Source organism: Arvicola amphibius, chromosome 3 (assembly GCF_903992535.2).
Source record: "Arvicola amphibius chromosome 3, mArvAmp1.2, whole genome shotgun sequence".
In the NCBI taxonomy this organism is placed as follows: domain Eukaryota; kingdom Metazoa; phylum Chordata; class Mammalia; order Rodentia; family Cricetidae; genus Arvicola; species Arvicola amphibius.
The window spans coordinates 174,382,149-174,409,539 of NC_052049.1; the positions used below are offsets into that span (position 1 = coordinate 174,382,149).

Genomic DNA, 27,391 nt, shown 5'->3' on the forward strand with positions numbered 1-27,391 from the left:
TGTGTGTGTGTGTGTGTGTGTGTGTGTGTTTAAATACGATAATAAACTGACAAATCTCAAAGACACTGGCTCAGTAAATCTTAAGCTGCGGAGCTTTGTGCAATCACCTTTGCAGATCAATACACAGCGCATCTTCAGGCCCTCTCAGAAGCGGTCCCTTGTCCCCTCCAGCTGATAGCCCCACAAGTAACTTTTCCCTCATGACAGGGTTTCTTTGTGTAGCCCTGGCTGTCCTGGATCCCACTCTGCAGACCAGGCTGGCCTCGATCTCACAGAGATTTGCTTGCTGGGGTTAAAGGCGTGCGCCACCATGCCTGCTGGGGTTAAAGGCGTGCGCCACCGTGCCTGGCTGTAACCATTACTTTTATTTCATCTACAAAGGATCCTTCTGTTTGCTGAATGTAGACGACTTTGGGGAGGTTTTCTTGGTGGCTGAGCTTAGGTTTTACAGGCAGATTGGGTTGTAATGGTAGGAGGAGGCAGCAGGAATGCAGACACTGGAGGGTGGCTGGTCTTGGGGCTAATTTTCCTGGGCACTGTACTTGCTCTGTCTCCAAGGACAATGTGACCAGTTTCACCATCTGTAGCTGAGCCTCCTACCCTTGTATCCCCTTAGGGTTGGGGTAATGAATGGAAGAATTCACTGGAAACAGCGGAAGATGGGATTTTCCAGCCTCTCCTGGAGCCTGCCAGGGGTCCAGAGCTCTGTCTCTGTAAGGAAGGAGGAGCTGCATTCTGGGAAGCCCGCCTGACAGCTATGTTTAAGCAACTAACCTGGCAACAGAGTTAGCTTGACAAACAGCTCCCGCTGCCATTTCTTCAGGCTACCATGGCGCTGCTCAGGCTCCTGACGCTTCTTTTTGCTTCACTTACCTCTGGTGAGGAGCAGGTGGGGGGGAACTCCAGTTTCCCAGTGAATTTCTGATCTTTAGATAAGCTAATGGGGGGGCAGAGGCGGAGGGACCCCTGACTCTTGTTCCTTATCTTGACTTTTTCTTCAAGTTCTCTCTCTCCCTTCCTGTAAAATGTCAGATGTGGGAGGCAGGAAGGACTATGGTTGCTTGACCTCAAGATGTGGTCAGGGCCTGAAGAAAAAGGTATTGCTATGTTTCTGTATGTGGCTTTCTCTTAGTCCTCCACAGCCTGCCCTGGTCTATAGATATCTCTGAAAGCCAAGGTCCTGGCACCCCCCTTCCATCTTTGCCCTTCAACTGCTCCTCCTACATGGCTACCTTGGAGTTACTCAGTGTGAGACCCCCCACCAGCTTCTTCAACAAACCCAGCCTGTACAGGAGTGATAAGGAAATCTACCTGGGAAAGGTAAGGTTATGGGTACCACTAGGGATTGTGAGGGCCAAAGGCAGAAGGGGTGTCCAGAGACAGATCACCTAGGCCCTGCATGTTGTTGCCACTCCACCACAGGTGACCTTGAGCCCTTCTGCTCGGCTGGATGCGCTTGCAGTGAACCGCTATGAACTTCAGCTGCAGTTCACATGTGGTAACTCTGTGTTGGCGGGACCACTCTTTGTTCATGTGCTGCGGGACCCTGGTCGTACCCGGTGTGCTGGTCCATTTGCCAGCCCAGGTGAGGCTAGGGGTGGCAGGTGGGAGAGGGAAAGCTTGGCCTGGCAGAACCTCCCTGACTTCTTCTCTGGACAGCTGGGGAATTCATCTATGTGCCAGAGACAGTCACACCTGGGGCCGTGCTCTACACTGTGCTGCTGCCAGGCCTCAGAGTCCAGAGAGCCCAGGTAAGCTCAGCTCCCAGGGTGGTGAGTGACAGGGTGTGGGAAACAGTCACAGGGAGAGAGATCTCAGTTCGTGCCAGGCCAGGCATCGGCTCCAAGACCCCAATGTAGACAGCTGAACCTCTGCATGATGTGTGTTCTTGGAGAGGGTCCCTAAGGGCTGTCTACCCTCCCACTACCAAGGGCAGTTTCCCACGGGGACCCAAATCTTCTGAGTGCTATGTGTTTTGCATTCCGCATGACCATTTTTTTAAAAAAATCACTTTTGTAACTCTAAAGAACTGTGGGCTTTTCCCCATTTTTTTATTGTGAATCTGTGCACATGGGTATGTGTGAGCTTACACAAGCTGTGACACGCATGTGGAGTTTAGAGGACAGCTTCTGGGTGTTGGCTCTCTCCTTCCACCCTGTGGGTTCCCCGGGTCAAACCCAGGCTGTTCAGGCTTGGCAGCAAAGGCCTGAGTCAACCCTATTGTGGAAGATTTTAATGAGACATAGGTGTGTGGCATTTGTTTCTGTTGCAGACTATGCCTTTAACTGTGTAAAGGTGTGCTACCTTTGTTTCTACTGTATTTGTTTAATTTTGTAAAGATGTGCTGCAGCTGTTCTACCTTGCCTGCCTAAGGCACCTGAAATGGCTCAATAAAGAGCTGAAGGGCCGATAGCTAGTCAGGAGAAAGGCTAGGCGGGGCTGGCAGGGAGAGAGAATAAATAGGAGACTTCGAGGCTTGAGAGAGAAGGGAGGAACAAGAGGAGAGAATGAGGGACACTCCTGGAGCAAGAAGTCAGGCAGACACCAGCCAATCAGACGCAGAGCAGCAGTGAAAGTGGGCTGGAGAGATGGCTCAGTGGTTAAGAGTACTGCCTGCCCTTTGGGTCCTGAGTGCAGTTCCCAGCAACCACATGGTGGCTCACAACCATCTGTAATGAGGTCTGGTGCCCTCTTCTGGCCTGCAGGCATACATGCAGACAGAATACCGAGAATACTGTATACATATAAATAAATAGATTTTTAAAAAGATAAACAGAAGAAAGGCAATAAGCCCCAACGCAAAACATAAAGACAAATAGGTTAATTTATTAGAAAGAGCAAGCCAGAAAAAACAAAAAGAGCGAGCGAGCCAGAAGCCCAACCCAGGCTGAGCATTCAAAACTTTAAGTCTCTGCATCATGATTTGGGAGCTGGTTGGTAACCCAAAAGAAAAATCCCAGTGCACAACTCACATGTTTCCATTGTTGCTGTTCATTTTTGAGACACCCAGGGTCACATAGTGAGATCCTGTCTAAAAGAGTTAAAAAAAAAAAAAAACTCCTGAGGGTATTTGTTTGTTTTAGCAGAAAGTCCTGAGGAGCAGAACCAGGGATCCTAAGGGAAGGCAGAGGCCGAGGCTGGAGTAACCAGTGGCAGGATGCAGAACTGTCAGATATAAGCAGAAGCCTGCTGGCTTGCGGAAGGATGTTGACGGGGGCACTGGGGACTGGGGAGGACCACTAATCTCTCTGTTCTGTTAGATGAATATTACGAGTGCCCAAGACCCTTCACTCTTCCCTGGGTCTTTCTCCATCGATGATCAGGGATTACTGCGCGCACCATCCCAGGGCCTCAGAGGCCAGGCTCCAAATGTAAGTAAGCATGGCTTCGGACCTGAGGAAAGATATGGATTGGGTAGGACCACCATCTCTGGAAAGTTATTTGTGCTTGGGTACCTTGACTAATACGTTTGCTGCCCCCATGTGGACTGTCCCCTCAGCCTGGCTGTGTCCAGAAAGCAGACAGACCTGTGGCTCTGGGACGCCATAGGTTCTCTAACATACAGTGCAGTGTTTATGACTGTCAAACTGGGAGAGAAGACTCTGGGTAAAGTGGTTAGTGAGAAGGAAGTTCCTTCTTTAAAGTGGTCATTTCTGCAGTTCCATGGGCTCCATCCACATCACCACAAAAGCAAACACCCTCTGCCTCTTAGTAACTGGCTCTTAGTAACCCTGACCTAATTCACACTTTGACTCAGAAGACTTGGTGGCCCAGAATTATAGGGCTTTGGGAATACTTGTCAGCAGCGTGGTAAGTCATAGGGTTCCTTGTGGAGGTCTTGAGGACTGCCTATTTGAAGGGAGGACTAGGAGTGGATTTAGCAGTGGATACATAACATGGTTTCCTTCCTGTCATATGTGCACTGACAGACCTTCCAGCTGCAGATTTTAGTGTCCCTAGGAAAAGGTCAAAGCTGCAACGGGATGCTGACAGTGAAGGTGTTGCCTGCGCCCTCCAGCCAAGTCTCCTTCCCGTAAGGCTTCCCTACCTTGGGAACAGTGGCGGATGGATTCTATCCCCAGGGAAACAGCTGGGGAAGGCTGAAGGTGGTGGGAGCATTCCAGCTCCCATAGGAGGGGGGAGCCCTAGGGAGGGACCTGGGGACCCTGCTGGAGTGAGCAGGAGCAGGCAGGAACTAGGTTTGCACTTTTGGTTCAGACAGAAGGCCCAGAGTATCACCATCCTAGAGGATCTGGTCCCTGGGAGCAAGGTGGTTCAGGTCCAGGCTAGGGGACTCAACTTACTCTATGAAATTATCTCTCCAATACCCAGCCCACTCTTCTCCATTGGACAAGGTGAGGGAAGGAGAGGAATGGGTATCGGGATGGCTGTAGCTGGGAAAGGGTCGTGGCACAGAGGTGATGCCTACCGGAAAGGCTGGAGTTGAGAGCCCTGACCTTAGAGAAAGAGGCGGGAGTGGGTCTTGGGGCAGTTGGTGAAGAGCGGAGAGGGGGATTGAGCTGGGACAAGGGTGGAGCTTTGTTTCTAACACTCTCTAGCTGACGGGATAGTGCGGACTACCGCGCCCCTGGATTTGGTCCGCGCTCAGGGCGCCTCGGTCACAAAACTGCAGGTGAGGGCTTTTGAGAGGCTCCGACCTTGGGCCAGTGCCGAGTTTGATCTCACGGTTAACGTGCAGGCAGTCAACCAGTGGTCCCCACGCTGCTATCCAGCGCTACTGGTGTGAGTACCCGGAAACCATGCTGGAGATAGTTGGGGTGAGATCCCCTTGCTCACCATTGGTCCAGACTCATGTCTTGCCTCCTGCCCTCTGCTCCCAGGACTCAAATCCCAGAGACTGCACCCGTGGGTACTGTGCTGCACACGCTCACTTGTGTTGACCCAGATTCTGCCGGCGCCCCCCTCAACTACCAGCTGCAGTTCCATAACCCTTCCAACTCTGCCAGCCTCCATCTTCGTGACAGAGCCCTTGAGGTACCCAGCACCTACTCCTAGATTCCCATGCAGACAAGGTGGGTGGGCCAAGGTTTGTTGGCATTGAGCATGGTTGTGAAAACAGCCTGAGTCTGGAAAATGGGGTCGAGGTAGGCTATGTAGGTTATACGTGGATTCCCTGGTTTGAGGCACTGTGACTCAAGCTCGTCTTACTCCGGTCCCCTTGGCCAGGTGAATACTACATTGGACTGTGACACTCCTGGGGCTTGCTTCCAGCATGCAGCTTCCATCTTGGTGTTCGATAATGGTCAGCCCCAGATGACCAGTAAGTGACCATACTTAGGCCTGAACACTCAGGACAGGGCTATTTTGTCCACCCCTTTCGATTCCCCAGATATGGACAGCTTTCTTCCCTCAAAAACTAGGTCAGGGTAGTCTCAGTCTAAGATCCCTAGGATGTCTCTCTTAAGAACCCCTTCACTACTCCCCAGAAAACCCTCCCTCTAATATAGGGCCATGTTTGCTTATTAAGAACCCTAGGGCCGGGTGGTGGTGGCGCTCGCCTTTAATCCCAGCACTCGGGAGGCAGAGGCAGGCGGATCTCTGAGTTCGAGGCCAGCCTGGTCTACAAGAGCTAGTTCCAGGACAGGCTCTAGAAACTACAGGGAAACCCTGTCTCGAAAAACCAAAAAAAAAAAAAAAAAAAAAAAAAAACCCTAGGGCTGGTCTGGGTACCTTGGGCCAGCTCCTTAATTGCCATATGGTCTCCAGCGGAGGTTCCAGTTCTGGTGACGGTAACACCCGTCAACGAGTTCTCCCCAGCCTGTGTCCCACGCACGTTCCGGGTTCGGGAGGATGCAGGGCCCCACACTCTGCTGGGCTCCATAGTGGGCACCGATATGGATTACCCTCGTAACAGCCTTGAGTACTACATCTCTGGTGGACCCTCCACCTTTGCTGTGGATCGTCTCAGTGGTACTTAAACCCCAGGGCTGGGAGGGAGGGATGGGGCCAGACTTGACTCTGTAGGCTAAGGCTGTGACCATCCCTTCTAGGAGAGCTTCACCTCCTGGGGCCTTTGGACTATGAGCAGCAGGGGCTGTACAGGATCATTATTCTGCTGATCGATCACAGCCAAGACTGGGACCTCAACCGCCGTCGCTCAGGTTCATGTACTATAACCATTGAGGTTGAGGTAATTGGCGTCTGGGGCCTGGGAAAGACAAACTTCCTTCTGGCTTTTTGCCTTTCCACGCAAATGTCTCAGTTTCATATATGGGCTGCTCGAGGGGAGGGGCTCACTGGAAAACATTACCACCTGTTGCTTGCCACCTAGGTTCAGTGTTTTTAAAGGAAGCTGAAGGGCTAGCCTGGGAGTTTGAGGAATGGGCTGTAGTCACCCCTAATATGGTGGCCTTTCTCCAGGATGTGAATGACCATGCCCCCGAGTGTGAGCCTCCATTTCAGGAACTGACTATCTACACTCCCCTGGGTCGTAGCATGGAGGTGACCAAGGTATCATGCTGGATTCCTCAGGAGCCACAGCGCTCGGCGCTCTCCTACAGCATCGTGGGAGGTGTGAATCTGTGGGGGCCACCAGGCTGTTCGTGAGGGTCAGGCTATGGTAGTAATTCCATCTTCTCCTACTACTCTGCTTTCAGGGAATAGCCAGAGCCGATTTAGACTGCAAGGGACCATCCTGATACATAATGATACTGTATTGGGGCCACCATGGCCAGAGCAGCCCTGCACCTATGAGCTACTGATTCGTGTGGCTGATGTGGGCCCTTCTAGCCCCCACCTCAGCACCACAGCCACCATCATTGTGCATCTAGTTCCTTGGAGGACCAGCACAGTGGCCACCGGCACCCACAGAACCACAGTGAGGGGGTTCTCAGGCCCTTGGGGAATTGGAGAGAGGACCTTGAAGGGTGAAGACACCTGGGTTTTTTAGATGGAATTATGAGAGAAGACATTTTGGAGAAAACTGCTGGGTGGAAAAAAAAAAACAACAAAAACAGGGTGTGAGGCGACTCGATTTGTAGAGACTTTGAAAGCCGGACTGTCAATGGCAGTGGTAACTCTGTGGCTCTTCTTCCAGGTGTCCACAACAATGACACCCCTGATTGTGACAGAGGTAGAGGCTTTCTGGAAGCCAGAGCCTTGGTTTGTGGTAGTGCTGACAGCAACTGGTGCAGTTTTCCTCCTGGCTCTGGGCTGGCTCCTCAGCAGGATCCTCCGGGGGTATGTTTCTATCTCTGTGCTTCCTGCCTCCCAGCCTACACACACACACACTGGCCGGAATAGGTGGTTGTACTCACTATTTGATGGCACTGCCAACATTAGTGGGCAAACATTGAGGAGAGCTACTACGGTCTCTCCAGAAGTATTCAGACTGAGAGACATTGGAAGTGGTCTGGTCTCCATCATTGATGGAGTCCAGTCTTGGAATCAGATGAACATAGACAGCTCAGAGCTTGAAATTTACCCATTCTCAACATCTGTTTTCTACCTGATATCTGCCCTGCTTCTGTGAATTGACTCCTCTGAGTCTAGGGGTAGGACAGATAACAGTGCGGGCGTCTCACGCAGACACTGGCTGTTTCTAATACAAATGAGCAGGCCTGCTACTTTCACTGTTTGCCTTTTAGGTTTGCCCAGTCACTACAGGCTCCGAACAAACCAGCCAGAGCTCTGCTGCTAAACAGGTCAGTCTCCTTTGCTTACCTCTAGGCCTTGGGAACACATCTCCCATACTCAGGCTGGGACCCAGACTCTTACCTTGTACTTCTACTCTGATTTGCCCTAGCATCCAGGGAAATGAAGGCTCCACTGGGAGGCTCATGGAGGCATCAAGAATGGAGATGTCTCAGGTACCCAGAACTCCCATGAGTCTGGTATAAGCCGAGGGCACTGAGGCTGCTTTAGTAGGGTTCTCCCTAGCCCTGGAAAGCCTGGCCTTGCTGCCTGTGAGTGGCCTTCCTTCTGCTCCCTATGGGCAAGGCTCAATCACTGTGCCCTTCTAATCTTTTCAACAGCATTTTGATGGCAGAGCACACGATGTCCGTAAGTCTCAACTTTTTATACCTATTCTCTCCCTGGACCCTCTCCCTTTCCCAGAATTTTCTCTTCCCTTTAACCATCTCCATTTTTCCTGCTGCCACTAAGCAGCCACCATCTACATCGTCACCGACTGAGCTCTTCTCTCTTACCCCAACTTACCCTCTATCACCCTCACCCTTCAGTCAACTTTCGTCAAGCACCGATGGGGTCAGTGACAACTCAGACCTTGTCTTGTTCCAGCTCACAGCGGGAGGGAGACGGTGGTCAGGGGAGAGCTCCCTGGATATTCCATTTTCACCAGTATAATTGTAGCACAGTCATCTGACATTGCTTCTGGGGGGATCTGGTATCCATTGGCTTTCCGTTCATTTGAGTTAAACCTCAGGGTTCTTTGTTGAGAAGGGAAGGAGGGAGATAGGTTGGATCCTTGGGGAAGGGGCCAGCAGTCCCATCTCCCCTCTCTCTCCTGCTCCTCTGGGTTCAGGCACAGGGAGAGATTACCTGTTCAGCATGCGCACCGGGGCCCGGCGTTGGCTCTGAGACCGAGCAGCTGTGTCACTGTTTGTGGACTTCCCTTTTCACATGATCATAGCCTGCATTTGCAAGTTGATTTAGCAATAAAGATTACAAATGGAACACTACCCACCTTGTAATCTTTGTGTGGGAGAAGCTCTGAGGTCTGTTGTCTTGTTCTTACTTGGAGAAAGTACCACCTCCTTGTGGGCACACTATGGAACAGAAGATTCCTTGTCTTTGAAGATGCGTTGTCTGATGCTCTAACAGTGACTGACACTTTGTAGAAGAGGCTTTTATTTTTGTTAGTGGCTGACGGGCTTCCAGTTGGCTATCTTCTCAGAGATTTGCTTTTTGTTTATTATTTTTTTGAGAGGGTCTCACTGTGTTACCCTGGTTGGCCTGGAACTCTCTCTGTGGACCAGACTGGCTTCAAACTCACAAGATCCACCTTTTGCCTCCTCAGTGCTGGGTTTAAAGGTGTGTACCATCATACCCAGCAAGTGTTTTGTTTTGTTTTGGTTTTTTTTTTTGAGATATGATTTCTCAACATGTAACAGTCCTGGGTGTCCTGGAACTTTTTTGTAAACCAGGCTGGCCTCAAACTCAGAGACCCATCTGCCTCTGCCTCCCAAATGCTTGGATTAAAAGCAAGTGTCACCACCACCAAGCAAAATAGGGAGACAGTGTCCTCCTATATAAACTTGGCTATCCTGAAACTCACTTGTAGACCAGTCTGGTCTTGAACTGACAGAATCTGCCTGCCTCTATCAAGCGCTGAAATTAAAGGCATATACCACCATGCCAGGCAAAAATTTAAAGACATGGTTTACTTCTGTAGTTTAAACCGGCTTTGAACTTGCATGCCTGCCTCAGTCTTGAGTGTTCAGAATATAGTCACATGGGTGCCTTGACACTAGTACATATATGTTCATGCACATGGCAACCAGAGGACAGCCTAAGATATCACTGCCATCGCCACCCTCCCACCCCCCTCAAGACAGGTATCTCACTGACCTGAAACACTTGCCAAGGCCAGGCTGGCTGACCAGTGAGCTCTTTTCCCTTTCCCAGCACTGGGATTACATGTGAGCATCATCATGCCTAGCTTTTACTTTACTTTATAAATATACTGTGGATTCTGGGGCTCTCTTTCTCTCCAGCTGTTGGTTTTTGAGAGTCACACCAGCCCTCATGGGCAGCTTGTCAATGTTGTGTAGAGGTTTTATCAGGAAGGATCTGGAATTTCTGCATAAGGTAAAGGGGTGGGAATCTGTGCTTAGCTGGTCATGGAGGGGTTGAGGAAAGCCTGTTTCTGGGGGTGATGCCACGACTCCATATGTTTGCACTCTTTCCTTATTGCTTAGCTCTTCCTGTGCTAATCTAGGTTGTTGCTCATAGCCAAGGGCTTTGTAGCAGCCTGCAGAACAGATTTTACTGTGTGCAATGCTGACCCCATTCCCAAACATGACACCATGTTTGTCTCCAAGAGTACCTGCTGTCTGAGTAGAGGCTACACTTTATCACTTCAAGTAATCTCAGTCTTCTCCTCTTGTCAATTCTGTGGGACTGGACTCTACTTGAGAATTGGACAGTCTCCATCCTGGCCAGGAAGAGTATGAATGCCCTCTGGAAAATGCACTCCTCTGGTCTGGTCTTATTTTAGAGACAGGGTCTCATAATGCAGCCCTAGCTGGCCTGGAACTCACTATTTAGACCAGGTTATTCTTAAATCCAGAGACTGGCTTGCCTCTACCCCTAGAGAGATTGAAGGTGGTGTGTACTAGCATGCCCTGCCCAACAACTCTAAAAATTATATGTGTGTCTGTGTCAATACATGTCATATGGTGCTGCTGTCCATGATGGCCAGAAGAGGATGTTGGGTCTCATGAAACTGGAGTTATAGGCTGCTGTGAGCTGCCTGATGTGGGCAGGTTTCTGGACATGGTTTACTTTTCATAATAGTGTTTCCATCAAAGCAAGAACGTTAGAGGCGCCAGGCGGTGGTGGCACATGCCTTTAATCCCAGCACTTGGGAGGCAGAGGCAGGTGGATCTCTATGAGTTCAAGAGTAGCCTGGTCTACAAGAGCTAGTTCCAGGGCAGGCTCTAAAGCTACAGAGAAACCATATCTAGAAAAAACAAAACCAAATCAAACAAACAAACAAGCAAAAAAACCCAAACAAACAAAAAGTTAGAGGCTTCAGGTTCAGCAGCCCGAGAGTGGCTACAGGGGGGGTTTACCTGAGTACTTGACTTACTCTAAGAGTTTACTAAACTTTCCTCTTGTTCATTCTCACTTTATAGACAGGACAACCAAGTTCCAGAGAAGCTAAAGCTCAAAGTTTTAGCGTTAACTCTGGGGGACCATGTGCTGTGGTACCCTCGGTATCCTAACGTTGAAGCCAAGTCCATGGGGAACAAGGGATGGCCATCTTCACGGGACTCATAGTTTGCCTTGGAGACAGGTCAAGATAGCCAAGAGCAAAAGATACTGTCATAGGAACTTAGCGGATGCTCTGGGGCAAATAACTACTACGTGCTGAGGCTTCGGCTGGGCGCATATTTAACTCTATGCAAAATAAACCGGGAAAAGGGGAAGTCAGAAACTGAGAGGGTAGCCCAGAAGGCTGTGGCTGGGAGACGCTTAGAAGACACTCGTTAACTCTGGTTAACTCTGAAGCTAGAAGAGGCGAGGGACTCGTCACCAGCACTTCCTAAGGCTGTGTGACCTTGGCCCAGCCCCTCTTCTGCGCCTCAGTTTCCTCACCAGTGAACTGGGATAGATCCCAACCACAGAGGCAGGCGACAAAGCAAATACCGTACAGTTGACATTTCCTAAGTGTGTGTGAGAAGTATGATAAATGCTGCCAGTTCAAAACCGAGAGGGTTGCGCAGGTGAGAAAACCAAGGGCGCTGTAGCCTTCCTGTCACTAACACAACCTCCACCGCCAGCAAATGAGAACGGCGCGCACGCGTCAATTCATGCCGTCACAGTCACGTGCCCCGGGCATTCTGCATGAGAGGCACACTCTGACAGACGGGACAGTTGACGAATCAGCAGGAAGAGCTCCTCCAGGCATCGGGAGGAGAGGCTATTGATTGGAGAGAACCTTAGTCAGGGGCGGGTTCTTTGCGGTCCTTGGTTACTATGACGCCCGGCCCCCGCCCCCTCGGCTGGCCGCCATCTTGTTGTTGATCCGTACCCAGTGGGCAGCGCCAGGAGCTGGACCGAGCGGCCGGTGCGGGGCCGCTGCTGCGGGGCTCAGCCACCTGCGCTGCCTGCCAGGGGGCGGGCCGAAACCTGGAGGCCCGGGGGGCCCAGCTCCCGTGGGGAGCCTTGGGCGCCCGCTGCCCGGGTCGGGCCGGTGAGTGACAGGAGTCGGGCCAAAAGACCCGCCCGACACCCACGGCTAGGGTGGCGGCGGGCGCGGGGTTGTCGCAGGCGCGGGTAGGGCAGGGTCGGGACTTAGGCCGAGCATCACTGGGACATCATTCCAGCGTCCTGGTTGGCCTTCCGCCTAGCCTCCTAGATGCTGGCACGGAGGCTGGGAGGGCAGCCCGGGTGGAGGTCGGAGAGCCCTATGCCTTAGAACCAGCCGGCGGGATAGCGGGAAACGTGCCTTTCGGTCCAAATCCCTGGGTGCCCCTGACCCGGAGTGCTGAGACGTGGTCACTGCCCGCTTGTTCTCCCGGCCATAACGTTCCTCCAAACCAGTGATACACGTATGTCGCTCTTAGATATCATACTCTTGAGAGTTATTTTCTCAGGCCGCTTGAGACTAAGATTCGAAGAAACAGGCCTAAAATGTCTTACGAGCCAGGAAGGGTGGTATCAGAGCCCTGCGTTTTTGGTAGGGCGATGATCCGCCTGTCTTTTTCCATGGAGACCCCCTCGGAGCCTTCCGTGCTCTTCCGGACTCACTGTTTACTGCTTCTTGAAGAACCTGGTTTTTTTTTTTTTTTTTTTTTTTTTTTTTTTATGTCCATAATGGCTGAGTTTTATTTGGGTGTATAAGTTCTTTGGTGCTTGACCACTGCTCTTTTTGGAATGTGTGTTTTAGGACAAGGATGGTGATGATTTGATTAATTTTGTCTCCTAAAGAGACAGCCCGTTAGGAAATGTAGGAGTATGTTAGGACTATTAAAAATGTTTTTGTTGTGGATGGTCTTGAACTGTCCCATTAACTTTTAACAGAACTGAAACCAGGTATGCACTCTACTGAGGCAGGAGGATTGCCAATGGGTTGCAGGCCAACCGGAGCTACATAGCAAGACCCTGTCTCCAAACAAAAGCCGTGCTCAGTGTTGTTGATGCTGGATGAAAACAGCCTGTCAGGCCTGTTTCTTAGGATGGAAGTGGGGCTGGCGGTCTCCAGAAGAGTCTGCCACTCTAGAAAGGGTCCTGGCTGCCCTAAAACACATTTTTACCTAGGGTCCCTTAGTTCCTCCACACAGGTGTTTTGTGTGTTGTCATATGAAACCTACAAGAGATAATTAAGGAGGCCAAGCAATGTTTAATTTTGAAAGAAACCAGCCCCCTGGTCTGCAGGTGTCTTTGGAGAGCCAGGGCTGAATGAAGCTGGGCAGGCGGCTGTTGCTGTTTGCTGATGTTATGCTTATGAGAAGAGAGAGGTTGAGTAGTATTGTTTATTTCATTGCCCTTCCACAGGGCCACTTTTTGAATGATGCATAAAATTCTGGCTTTGGTGAAATAAAGTTTCTTGGGTGGTTATTTAAAGGAGATACTAAAATATTAGTTTCTCAAAATTGCCTCCCTCAGCTCCCATCAATTTTATTTATTTATTTATTTATGGGAATTAAATCAGCCACATGGTTAAATTTTTGCTGTTTCTGCTAAAATAGCTAGGCCTAAGTTAGACTCTTATCTCGTTTTGGGTATTGGATCTCTTAGTGATATAGAAGGAGACTATTAAGTTGTCAGCGTTGACTTCTACATACAATCTCAGGGAGCTCAAGGGTCCGTTAAAGTCTCCTTGGTCCAACCTTGTGTTAGGACTGCTGTCCCAAGGAAATCAGAATACACATGAACTTTCATTATCTTTGTTTAATATTTGTTTTATGTTTTGTTTACTAGTTCATGATTATTTACAAATAGGGTATGATGCTTGATTCAACAGTTACCCTACGACAACAGCATTATTTCTGTGCTGGGTATTTTAAATGCTGCCTCAGACCATTGTTAGGTAGTGGGTCCTCTGGCTTTTGTCTTTGCATTGTTCGTGTAAACTTCAGCACTCTAGGTTTTTTGAGATTGGGTTCCTTGTCTATCCCAGGCTGTCTCCTCAGAGTGCAGGGCCTTCAAGTGTAGGTACACCTGGTTTCACACTTTCTTTTTTCTTCTTCTTGAAATGATTTCTCTTAACATAGCCCAGGCTGTCCTGGAACTCACTATTTAGACCAGGATGGCCTCAAAATCCCAGAGATTCACCTTCCTCTAGGACTGAAGACATGGGCTGGTTTAGCACTTTTAAACTATTAAGAACGGCTAGGTACCACAGATGGTGGTTATTCTATACTAGCCGGAAATTTACCCAGGCACAGTAGGCAGAGGCAGGCAGATTTCTGAGTTGGAGGCCAACCTGGTTCTCAATTGAATTCCAAGACAGCTAGGGAGGGCTACACAGAGAAACCTTGTGTTGATTTGACGGGGGTAGGAGGGCAGGATTATAAGGTTGAGATCTGATGTCCTAATGTGGCATCCATAGTGTTGCTGCCCAGCTAGCCCCGGCCCACCTCAGGTTTTATCCATCATCCACTAATTAAACAGCTTGCTCAGCATTCCATATGTATTTTGCTTGCTGAATCCCATGACCTTTGCCCGTTTAGGATTCTGTTCCTTTTTTTCATTGCTTATCTCCAGAGTCCAGTTCAGGTCCTCCCTAGCTTTATAAAACCTCTCAAACATTTTCAGTTTTTGGAACATGTTCCATTCTCTTTGTACTGTAAAAGCATTGCAACCCTTAAACAACAGAATAGGATTTGCTCTGGTTTTAGGCTTTTTGTTTTTTGCTTTGTGTGTGTGTGTGCACTTGCATTGTAATTGTGCACATATACATGTCAAAGAGTGTGTACAAGTCAGAGGACAACCTCCTCTCCTTTTACCATGGGTTTCAGGGATCCAACTTAGTTGTCATCTTAGTGTGGCAGAACCCTTATCCCCTGTGCCATTTTGCCAACCCTGTTTTGTTTTTTTTGAAACAGACTATTACTGTGTTTAGCCTAGGCAGGTCACCAGCTTGTTTTGTAATCAATCCAGGTTGACATCTAACTCTTGATCATATTTCTTCAAGCCACTTCAGTGCTAGGATTATTGCTGGCACAATCACAGCTGGTTTGATATTTGCTTTATTTATTCACTTTATATGGATGTTTGTCTAGGTGTATGTCTGTGCACCACATGCAAGTCTGGTATCCACAGAGGTCAGAGGAGGGCATTGGCTCTGCTGGAACTGCAGTTACAATTGAAAGCTACTGTATGGGTGCTGGAAATTGAACTTGGGACCTCTGGAAGAGCCATCTCTCCAGCCCAATAATTGCTTTTTTAAAAATAAGTTTTGTCTAGGAGATCATGGCTCATGCCTTTAATCCCTGAATTTGGGAGGCAGAATCAGGTGGATCTTTGTTAATTTGAGGCCAGTCTGGTCTACAGAGTGAGTTCCAGGACAGCCAGGACTACATGGAGAAACCCTGTCTCGGAAAACAAACAAACAAACAAGAAAAAAAAACCTTGGAGCCAGGTATAGTAGCAGCCCTGTAGTCCAAATATTTAGGATGCTTAGGCAGGAAGATCACCATGACTTCAAGACCGATTCTGGGCTCTAATGGGAGACCCTGTCTCAGTAATAATTATAATTATTTTTAGTTACGCCTAGTGTTACAGGCCTGTAACCTTAGCTATCCCAGAGACTAAGATAGAAGAATCACATGTTCAAGGCCTGCCTGGGCTATAAGTGAGTTTAAGACCAATCTGTGCAGCCTAGTAAAACCCCATCACAATAGTGTAGTAAAGGGAGGAGGGAGCTGGGGAAATGGATCTGTGTTTGCCACAAGCATAAGGACTTGAATTTGGTTTCTGGCACCCATAGGAAGTCTCCTGTAGGGCTGGAGAGGTGGCTCAGCGGTTAAGGGTATTTACTGGTCTTGCAGAAGACCTGGGTTCAGTTCCTAGCACCCACATGGCTCCTCACAACTATCTGTAATTTTAGTTCTAGATCTGATGGCCATTCCCACCCCCACCCCAACCCCCCGCAAGACAGGGTTTTTTTGTTTTTGTTTTTTTTTTGTTTGTTGTTTGTTTTTTTGGTTTTTCGAGACAGGGTTCCCCTGTAGTTTCTAGGGCCTGTCCTGGAACTAGCTCTTGTAGACCAGGCTGGCCTAAGACAGGGTTTTTGTGTAGCACTGGCTGTCCTGGAACTTAGACCAGGTTAACTTATATATAATTCAGAGATCGCTTGTACCACCATGCCCAGCTCTGATGCCCTGTTTTGGTTTTCTCAGGCACCAAGCACACACATGGTACACATATATACATACAGGCAAAATACAGTATAAAAACTTGAAAAAAATTTTTTTTCATGTAGTGGCACAGGTTTGTAATCCCAGTGCTGGGAAGGTGGAGAGAGGCAGATCCTGTAGTTCATTAGTTGGCCAGCCTAGTGGATAAATGCAAGCCCCAGACACCAGTGCGAGTCCCTGTCTCAAAAAACAAAGGGGCCAGAGAAATGGCTCAGTGGTTAATAAGAGTGCTTGTTAGGAAACATGAAGGGTGTGAGTTTGTTTCCATAGGGAGGATCATTGGGGCTTGCTGACTGCCCATCTGAAAAACATTAGCTCTAGGTTTAATAAGAGACCCTGCCTCAAAGCAGCAAGACAGACACAGGTGCCCTTCTTTGGACTATACAGTGTGTACATGGCAGACACACAGGCACAACATACACCACAGAAGAAGGTGGAAGACTTGTAGCGAGTGTCTACTGCATATGTGCAGCCCCCCCCCCCATCCACCCAAAACCAGTTCTGGGGGAAACTTGGTGGAGTGCCTGTCTTGTGCACCTACATGGCAGATCAGCATCTACCTGTATACAACTCCAGTCTCAGGAGATAGATCTGACCCTGTCTTTTGTCTTATTCTAGCCTACATACATGTGATGCACAGACATTCAAACAAAACACCCATACACAGTTAAAAAAAAGGCCCTTAGTTTCAATTATCCCCACCCCCCCCCCCATTACCACACACACAAAAATGTTTCTTTTACTGGGACAATAACTGTTTTCTGGAAGGGACACCTTTTTTTTTTTTTTTTTTTTTTTGGTTTTTCGAGACAGGGTTTCTCTGCAGCTTTTTTAGAGCCTGTCCTGGAACTAGCTCTTGTAGACCAGGCTGGCCTCGAACTCACAGAGATCCGCCTGCCTCTGCCTCCCGAGTGCTGGGATTAAAGGCGTGCGCCACCACCGCCCGGCAAAGGGACACCTTTTCTTTGTCTTTTTGCACTTGAATTTGGATGAAAAGAACCAAATGTTTATAAAGGTATACTAAATTTGTTTGAGTTGGAAATGGAATATAATTACACAGGGAAATGAAAGGGATTGGACAAGTAGAGATGGGAACTTGGTGGTCATGGATCGCCACCTCTTGCCATACCTGAAGTGCTTACACATAGGGACTCCAGTGCTCCAGCCTCAGTGCGTCAGAACTAAGGTCTGGAGAGGGTGGGGGAAGTAGCCTGTTTCAGGAGGGCCTGTGTGGTCCACTCCCTTCCTGGCTAATGCCAGTGTTGGCTCTTAGAAAGTGTGTTAGGTGAGCATCCTAGTGGGGATAGTCCTAGACCTCTTCTTGCTTAGGACTTCCTCTTCCTATCTTTTGCCTGACACTAGTAGCAGTGACAGGCAGAGCTGGGGGAAGGCTTTCATGGTGCTCTGTCTCTGTCTCTCTCTCTCTGTTTCTCTGTTTCTCTCTGTGTGTCTCTGTCTCTCTCTCTCTCTGACTTGGAGCAAGAACACAGTTAGTTATTTTGTATGTTTGTGGCATTATACTGCTATTGTAGGTTTATTTTTATTTTATTTTGAGACAAATCTTAACTTTAGTACAAAATGACCTGAAAATCCCCATGTAGCCCATGCTGTTGTGCTGACTTCACTCTCAGTCACCCCCTGCTTTAGGCCCCAAAGTGAGCCTTAGAGGAATGGGCCACTGTGTTCAGCACATATACACCTCAGCCCCTCTTTTATTTTCTTGTTTTAGACAGGTTATCAATGTGTAGCCCTGGCTGACCTGGAACTCACTATGTAGACCAGTTTGGGCTCCAACTCATAAGAGTTCTTTCTGCCTCTGGCTCCCAAGTGCTGGGATTAAAGGAGTGTACCACCATACCTGGAAGGATGTACCCATTTGGTTTTTTGTTTGGTTTGGTTTTTCGAGACAGGGTTTCTCTATAGCTATGGAGCCTATCCTGGAGCTCACTCTGTAGACCAGGCTAGCCTTGAACGCACAGAGATTTGCCTGCCCCTGCTTCCCCGGTGCTGGATTTAAAGGTGTGTACTACCACTACCTGGCCTTTTCTTTTTTTTAAAGACTTAATTTGTGTGTATGTATGTACATGTGTGCATGCAGATGCCCATGGAAGTCAGAAGTGAAGGGCACTGAATCCTTTGGAGCTGGAGTTTAGGCATTTGTGAGCCACCTGATGTGGTTGCTGGGCCCTGAACTCATGTTCTCTATAGAACAGAAAGCACTCTTAATTGCTGATCCATGTCTCTAGCCCCTAGATTAAGGTTCTTATATTTGCTGCTGCCATTTAGGACTGGTACCACCACATGACCACACGGGAGAGAGAGAGAAGAGAAGAGAGGATAGGCTTCTGAATGTCTGACCCCTTTATAAAAGTTTTATTTGTAGAGTTATTCCTGTTCATTATATGAAAAAGGGGAGAGTAGGCTAGGAGATTGGGGCTAGGACTGGATTATCTGCTTGTCTCTGAAGACTTTTCCATTTTATTTGTTTCATGTATTGCAGGGAGGGGGGGAGTGCCTATGCTGTGGTGTGCACTTGGAGGTCAGAAGACAACTTTGCAGGAATCAGTTCTAGTGGTTGAACTCAAGTCAGGTGTCTGTGTACTCGACCATCTCACTGCCCCCCCGCATCCCCAGGCTCTCCTGTAGCCCAGGCTGACTTTGAACTTCCTGATCCTCCTGCCTCTGCCTCCCTATAGTTAGAGGTGTGCACCATCATGCCTGACCAGACTGCACTCTTCAGGTCTAAAGTTTGTCAGTTGTGTAAGAGCACCTTGCAGTTGATAAATATCTGGATGTATTATGATTGAGTGAACAGTCATTAAGCAACATATTCTAAAGCCAAAAACTCATAATGACAGTACTGGTAGAGATGTGGAAAAATTGGAGACCTTACATACCCCACACTAATGGGAATGAAACACAGTGCAGCAACTTTGGAAAATTGTATGACAATCCTCCCTTCCTTTTCTCTCCCTCTTCCTCTGCCCTTCCATCTCCTTTCCTCTCTCTCTGTAGCTCAGCTCTGTGTAGCTCAGCTGGCTCTGAATTCATAATTCTGCTGAATTCTGGGACTAGAGGCATGTGCCACTGTGCTTAGCTTTAGACCATTCTTTAATTGATTGCAAATATTTATAGTATCAGCATTAATAACAAAACAAAAGAGGGCTGAAGAGATGGCTCTGCAGTTGAGAGCTCTTGCTGTTCTTACAGAGGACCTGAATTGGGTTCCTAGCACCCACGTCAGGCAGCTTGCAGTAGTCTGTAGCTCTAGCACCCACGTCAGGCAGCTTGCAGTAGTCTGTAGCTCTAGCACCCACGTCAGGCAGCTTGCAGTAGTCTGTAGCTCTAGCACCCACGTCAGGCAGCTTGCAGTAGTCTGTAGCTCTAGCACCCACGTCAGGCAGCTTGCAGTAGTCTGTAGCTCTAGCACCCACGTCAGGCAGCTTGCAGTAGTCTGTAGCTCTAGCACCCACGTCAGGGCAGCTTGCAGTAGTCTGTAGCTCTAGCACCCACGTCAGGCAGCTTGCAGTAGTCTGGAGCTCTAGCACCCACGTCAGGCAGCTTGCAGTAGTCTGTAGCTCTAGCACCCACGTCAGGCAGCTTGCAGTAGTCTGTAGCTCTAGCACCCACGTCAGGCAGCTTGCAGTAGTCTGTAGCTCTAGCACCCACGTCAGGCAGCTTGCAGTAGTCTGTAGCTCTAGCTTTGACATCTGGGGCTTCGCAGGCACTCTCACTCACATAGCCACATGCAGACGATTAAAACAAATCTTAATAATAGCAAAAAAGGGAAACAACTCAAAACATATGATGCGTAGATAAGTAAAATGTGTTCATGAAGTGGATGTTACTCAAAAAGGAAAGGGGGCTGGCGGTGGTGGCTCACACTTTTAATTCAAGCACACAGGAGGCAGGCAGAGGCAGATGGATTCCTGAGAGTTCAAGGCCAGCCTGGTATACAGAGTGAGTTCCAGGACAGCCAGACCTATATAACAGAGGGACTTTGTATCTTTAAAAAACCAAGTAAACAGATATTGGTATGTATTATATTTGAGCATCAGAAATGTGTAGAGTTTAAAAATCCAGGTATAAAAGTCCATATTTGTGTGATTCTATTTCTAGGCAATATCCAGAGCAATTCATTTTGTAACAACAGCAAGTAGATCTGTGGTTGCTTAGGGCCTCCAGGTGGTGGTAAGCATAGGGAACTGATAACAAAAGGGTAGAGTATTTCTTTTTGATATAATTAAATGTTTTAAAGTTGTGGTGATAGTTGCATGTTGTTTCAAACCATGAGTTGTACACTATAATGGTGACTTGTGTGATGTGAGTCATCTCAATAAAGCTGTTATTTAAAACATGGAGAGGCTGAAGCTGAGACCGCTAATTGGGTAAAGGGTTTTGCCACCAAGCTCATGACTCAGGTTTTATTCCAGGACCAATTGGTGAAAAGAAAAACTGATCCTTGCAAATTTTCCTCTAGCATCCACAACTGTACTATAGCATGTGTGCGCACACACAATATGCAGACCAAAATGTCATTTAAAAATTGTTAAAGAAAAATATTTAAATATATATTTACTAGTAAATGAGAAAAATAAACTGTGATGTCACTTTTAGTATTTTTGTATATAAGCAGAATATTTTGATGTTTTTTGAGACAGGGCCTCACTCTGTAGCCCAGCTGGCCTGAAACTCACTATGTAGCTCAGACCCGCCTTCAACTCTTGGTGGTCCTCCTACCTCAGACTCTTGTATTCTGGTTACAGGTATACATCACGATGCCTGTCTGGTTTGGTTTTTGAGACAGCGTCTTTGTTCTGTAGCCTGGATGGCTTTTAACTTGTTCAGTATTGTACAGGATGGTTTCACAGCCCTAGGAAATCCTCTGAAAACTTGTTCAGCTTTCCCCTACCCTCGGCAATCACTTGACCAGTTTTTTGTTTTGTTTTTTGTTTTAACTGTCTTTATAGTTTTGCTTTTTCGCAATGTATAGCTGGAAACACACATATGTTTACATATGTGTATATATATATGTATACGTACATGTATATATGTGTGTGTGTCCTCATTAGTTTTTATTTTTTAAACAAGTTATCATATAGCCTGGGCTGGTTTTCAACTTGCTCTGTAGCTGAGCACGACCTTGAACTTCCACCCTAAGTGCTATTACAGAGTTGTACTCTCATGCTCAGTTGCAGTGTGGGGTGGAGCTAGGGTCTCCTGTGTTTTAGGTAAGTACTCTGTCACATGAGCTATATCTCAGTTCCTGTGTCCATCTTAGGTAGACTTCGTTTACTTACTGATGTGCATCGATTTCTCTGTCGTTAAAGTGGCTTTTTACTTTGTTTGTTTGTTGAGGCAGGGTTTCTCTGTTTCAGCTCTGGCTGTCCTGGAACTTGCTTTGTGGACCAGGCTGGCCTCAAATTCACCAAGATCCTCCTGCCTCTGCCTTTCGAGTGCTGCAGTTAAAGGCACTTTGTTAATGCATTAATTATCCCATAATGTCTATGCTACCACCATCTGGTTTTTAACCTTTTTTTCTAAACTTTATCTTTTTAAGTATAAGATTATAATTAGAGGTATAGCCTTTTGGTTTTTTTGAGACAGGGTCTCACTATATAGCTCTGATTGTCCTGGAACTCACTATGTAGATCAGGCTGGCCTAACCATGAACTCACAGAGAATGCCTGTTTTTGCCTCCCAAGTGCTAGGATTAAAGACTTGTCCTTTAATCTAGGATTAAAGTGCCCACCAAAGAGGCATAACTTTTTAGTAGAGCAGACTAATTTTTTTTTCTGGTCATGAATGATTGTGAGCTATCACGTGGATGATGAGAACCAAACCTGAGACCTCTGCAAGAACGACAAGTGTTCTTTTTTAACCAGTGAGCCAAGCTAATAGCCCTTTGTTTTGTTTTCTGAGACAGGATTTCTTGTAGCTCAGGCTCTATGTAGTCAAAGATAACTGATCTTCTGAGCCTCTTGCCTTTACCTCTTGACTGCTGGATGTATAGTTTTATACCACCATGCTCAATTTTGTGCTATGCTGGGGGACAAACTTAGGCCCTTGTAAATGATAGCAAATAGTTTACCAGTTGAACTACAGCCCGATCCTAGGTTTAGATCTTATCAGTGTCTTATTGCCTATGGAGATGTTTTCAGCTGATTTTGATAGGAAGGTTTTACTTGAGTATGGATGTTCTTAGAGGTTTTCTGAGGGATTTAATGCTCCCTCCCAGTTTCTGAGAAAAATGAAGACAGAACTACCATATGACCCAGGTATAGTACTCCTATAGCACCAAAAGAGTCTTTTGTCTGACAGATAGCTGTGCTTTTGTCTATTGTGGCACCATGTACAATAACCAAGGTGTGTTGAATCAGCCCTGACAGTCCATCAACAGTTGGACCAATAAGAAGGCGGTATATGTGCACAATAGAGTTTTATTCAGTCATGAAGAAGGAAATTATATAGAGAAACACTGTCTTGAAAGATCAGGAGGAGGAGGAGTTATATAAATTGCATGGCAGATGGATGGAATCAGAGAGCATCATGGTAAGGGAAATTAACTGAATTCAGAAAGACAAATACTGTGTGCTTCTTCATAGCAGAGTCTCGTGTTTATTTTATTTTTTAATTAATTAATTTTATTTTTGCTTTTTGTTTTTTAGAGACAGGGTTATTTTCATAGCACTGGCTGTCCTGGGACTATCTCTATAGACCAGGCTGGCTTCAAAACTCAGAGATCTGCCTGCCTCTGCCCACCTGCCACCACTGCCTGCCAGAATTTTATTTTTACAGGTATTTAAATGAAAACATGAAAATAGTAGGGTAGATTATTTAAGACAGGAAAGGGATAAATTGGAATGGGTAAAAGCAACAAGAGAGGCTAATTCAGGTTGAATTGACAAAGCTCATGATTTGCATGTATGAAAATATAATGAAACCCATCATTTTGTTGTATGAGTATATACTAAAAAACGTCCCAGAAGATTATTAATTACCATCCTTGCCAACAACACAGCCATAATGTGAGGGTTTCTGGGGGTACCATTCTTCTTTAGATGAAATAGTGAATTGTAGCGACATTTTTAGAGTGAAGAATTTGTAATTGTTGCCCTCAGTTCTTATTGTTACTTTTCCTCTTGTTGTTATGTTAAAAAAGATAAAGGGTCTCAACATAGTCAGGATTGGTCCTTGAAACTCACTGGGGGAGCTGAGGAGCATTTTGAACTTTGTCTTTGGTCTCTACTTGAAGTGCTGAAATCAGCGGGCGTGGGCCACTCCCTGACTTTCCTTCAGTGTGAGACGGCTGCGAACCTGCAAACAGAGGAGAGTGGACCTTTAAGATACGCTGGGTTAAATGCATTGCGCTGGGTTAAATGCATCGCGCTCCTTCCCTCAACTCCTGTGGCCTGGTTCCCCTGTAGTGTGAAAAACCTGGAAAGAGTGTGTTCGTCTCCAGTTTTGAGGTTCCTAACATCGTTTTGCAGGAGTAGTAAACTGAGCAAGTGACCTGAAGTGTGTGCTGCCTGTAATGACTCCACTTCTCCACACTAGATTCTTTCTTTCTTTCTAAATATTTTATTTCTATGTGCTTTGGTGTTTTGCCTACATGTATGTCTGTGGGAGGGTGTCAAATCCCCCTGGACTGGCGTTACAGGCAGTTGTGAGTTGCCATTGTGGGTGCTGGGAATTGAGCCCAGGTCCTCTAAGAGCAGCCAGTGTTCTTAACATCTTAACATCTCTCCAGCCCCCCCTCCTTTTCCCCCTTTTTTTGTTTTTTGTTTATTTTTTGAGACAGGGTTTCTGTTTATAGCCCGGGTTGCTGTGGAACTCACTGCGTAGATCAGGCTACCCTTGAATCCAGAGATTCTGCCGGCCTCTGCCTCCGCTCCGAGTGCTGGATTAAGGTGTGTGCCACCACTGCCTGACTAGACCCTGTTTCTTAACACTTTTTCCAGCAACCAGACAAGGAAAATAATATTTTAAGTATTTCTTAGCTGTGGACCCTTACTTGGCAAGTCATTTCCCTCTGGTACCTGTTGGAGATGCCTGCTTTCCCTACCTCATAGAGGCTTGTCTGGTAAAGACAGGGTCAAGTTATTACTTCCTTCAGTTATTCAGAGCTTTCCTGGGGATCAAACCTAGGCTTTCATTATGCTCTGTAGCGGTGTACACTGAGCTGGTATCTCCATTTTGACGGGCTCTCCCAGGTTGTGTAGCCTGGTAAGTCTTGAATTTGTGGTTTTCCTGACTCAGCCAGGATTACAAGCCTACTCTACTATGCTAGGTTTTGATGATTTTTGGTATTTTAAATACCAAAAGTGCAGGTAAAGTTAAAAGGAGCTTGTTTTTTTTTTTCATTAGCGCAGAAAATAGACATGAGTACCAGGAAGTTTCTAATCTATCTGGAAATAAGCTATATGATTGTATTAGATATTTCATGAGTGTCTCCCAAGAAAAATCTTGACCTTGGGAGCAAATATTAAAATGAAAAGTGTTTTTCCTTTTTCTTTTAAGACAGGGTCTTGTTTTGTTTGGTTACCCTACCTGTCCTGGAATTTTCTACATAGATCCGACTGGCCTTGAACTCAGAGATCCTGAGAGTGCTGGATGAAAGGCATCTGTCACTGTATTGGCTAATTTTATATTTGATGTAGGAGTGTTTCTATCTATCTGCTGTTTCATTGGTTAATAAAGAAACTGCTTGGCCTGATAGGTTAGAACATAGGTGGGTGGAGTAGACAGAACAGGATGCTGGGAGTGAGGCAGATGCCTCGGGCAGTGGCCATGATGCTCCGACCTGAGACAGATGCCATGGAGCCAGCCGCCAGGTCAGACATGCTGAATCTTTCCCGGTAAGCCACGATCTCATGGTGGCATACAGATTATTAGATATGGGTTAAGTCAAGATGTGAGAGCCAGTAAGAGGCTAGAGCTAATGGGCCAAGCAGTGTTTATTTTTTTTATTTTTATTATTTTTTTATTTTTTCTTTTTTTGGTTTTTCGAGACAGGGTTTCTCTGCAGCTTTTTTAGAGCCTGTCCTGGAACTAGCTCTTGTAGACCAGGCTGGCCTCGAACTCACAGAGATCCACCTGCCTCTGCCTCCCGAGTGCTGGGATTAAAGGCGTGCGCCACCACCGCCCGGCTGCCAAGCAGTGTTTAAAAGAATACAATTTGTGTGTTGTTATTTCGGGTTTAAGCTAGCCTGCAGGAGCCAGGCAGGACGAAAAGCAGGCCTGCTCGCCTCATCACTACCAGATTTTTATTTGGTGTTAATTTCTTTTTTATTTTGGTGTGGGAATTGACCTCAGTTCCAAATCTGCCCATTCTAGGCCAGTGTTCTATCGCTGAGCTAAATCCAGCCAACTGTGAATATATATATAAATAAATAATATAAGGAAATTGGAGTAATGAGGGACTTGGCTAGTGAGCAGTAGAGAGAACTCAAGAAAAGATTGAGGAAACTACATTTGGGAATGGGTAGGTGGCTGTGGTTCATAGGCTCATAAATATGCTTATGGAAGACCCCGTTCCTAGGCTGAAGTTTTGTTAGATGGGACACAGCTTTTGCCTACTTGATGGCAGAAAAAATCATTGTGGGGCTGTGTTGGCAGAACATGTTAGAATCGACATCCTAGAATTTAGTGGGTAGAGTTCCATTTACAAGGAATGTATCACCAAAAGCACTATACTGTGAAGTTCTTGGGTGAGGTGTTAGAGGAAGCTGCTGGCCTCTGTGATGCATCGTGGGAGTTAGAACAGCTGTGGTTGGGCTCTAGGAAAGCTGGCTAAGTGGTGGGGCCTGGTGAGAGTTGCATAATGGAACTGGGATGAAGAGCTTTTTCCTTTTGCATTAGTATTTTTTAGTTATATCTGCCGACAGAGCTTAATAAAAAGCTAGCAAGGGAAAATAAAGATTTCAATCTCTGTTTTGTCAGTAGGCAGTGAGGGGGTGGGTTGGGAGGCTAAATTTATTGGAAATTGGTAACTGCTAGTTGTTACATCAACAAGCATTTTTCTGAATAGAGGTGATGATTACTACCAGATCCTCAGCCCCCTTATTTTTGAGGACAGGGTTTCACTATTTAACACAGCCTGTCCTTGAACTCGGTCTTCCTGCTTTAGCCTTCTGAGGGCTGGGTCTACAAGTGTGTAACTGTGCCCAACTCTAGTTTGCTTCTTTAACACTGTGTTGATTTAAGCTGCTACATTATTCTAACCTAGGTTAACCTGTGCTTTGAGTTTTCTCATCATAGGTATGTTTGAGTTATTTTAAAACTTTATTTAAGGCCTGGCAGTAGTGGCACATCTTTAATCTCGGCTCTCAGGAGGCAAAAGCAGGCAGTTCTCTGAGTTCAAGACCAGCCTGGTCTATAGAGTGAGTTCTAGGACAGCCAGGGGTACACTGAGAAACCCTGTCTCATTAAAAACAAAACAAAAAACCCAAAAAACTAAAACCCTTCATTACTCTCTATGTATTTTGTGTGTGTGTGTACTCATGCATAGACACTTATGTGCCCATTTGGGTGAAGGCCAGAGGACAGCTTTAGGTTCATTTCTTCAGATGATGTTCGCATTCTTTTTGAGATAGGGTTCTTAACTGTCCTGGAACTCACCAAGTAGGTGAGGCTGGATGACCAGCAAGCCTCAAGGATCTACTTATTTCTACCTTCCCAGTGCTAGGAACACATATCACTATGCCCATTTATTATTCTTTCAATTGTTTTTGTTTTGAGACGTGGTCTTAACCTTGTGTCTTTGACTAGCTTCAGACTCAACAGAGATCTGCCTTGTAGGAGTAGAATTAAAGACCTGTACCACCACACCTAGAGCCGATTTATATTTATATCCCTCTTTTTTTCCTTTTTCTTTTTTCTTTTTTTTTGGAGAAAGGATCTCACTATATAGGCCTTGGCTGTCCTCAAGCTCACAGAGATCTTCCTGCCTTTTTTCTCTCGGAGCTGGGAATAAAAATGTGGGCCACCATGCTTAGTTCATTTATTCATTTTTTAAATGTAGGTTTAGGGGCTGGAGAGATGGCTTAGTGGCCAAGAGCACCTAGAGCTCTTGCAAAGGTCCTGGGTTCACTTTCTATCTACTTAGAGCCATGTGTAATTCAGTTGTAGGGGATCTGATGCCCTCTCTAGGCATGTATCTATATACATACAGGCAAAACATCTATACACATAAAGAGTAAGATTTTCAAGTGTGGGTTCAAGAGACTGCAGAAGTGACTCTGTGTTTAAGAGCATATACTGCATCTCTGTGAGTTCAAGGCCAGCCTGATCAACAGAGCAAGTTCCAGGACAGCCAAGGC

The 27,391-nt window shown here is 46.8% G+C and overlaps 2 protein-coding genes across 2 annotated transcripts in view; both read left to right on the forward strand.

The window, feature by feature from the left end:
• Window positions 1–829: 829 nt before the first annotated feature.
• Window positions 830–8,559, forward strand: Cdhr4 (cadherin related family member 4). The gene is made up of 19 exons (XM_038324532.1): window positions 830–878; window positions 1,133–1,320; window positions 1,423–1,585; window positions 1,660–1,751; window positions 3,261–3,371; window positions 3,930–4,033; window positions 4,219–4,355; window positions 4,560–4,743; window positions 4,842–4,995; window positions 5,188–5,281; window positions 5,728–5,931; window positions 6,012–6,151; window positions 6,382–6,532; window positions 6,618–6,838; window positions 7,058–7,200; window positions 7,608–7,664; window positions 7,766–7,853; window positions 7,995–8,022; window positions 8,504–8,559. The coding sequence occupies exons 1-19, from the start codon at window positions 830–832 to the stop codon at window positions 8,557–8,559; spliced, it is 2,364 nt and encodes a 787-aa protein (XP_038180460.1).
• A 3,159-nt stretch (window positions 8,560–11,718) lies between these two features.
• Window positions 11,719–27,391, forward strand: part of Ip6k1 (inositol hexakisphosphate kinase 1) — a 43,334-nt gene continuing 27,661 nt past the window's right edge. The window contains exon 1 of the mRNA XM_038322700.2: window positions 11,719–11,899. The gene's annotated coding sequence lies outside the window, so the exon portion shown is untranslated. The remainder of the gene's footprint in view (window positions 11,900–27,391) is intronic.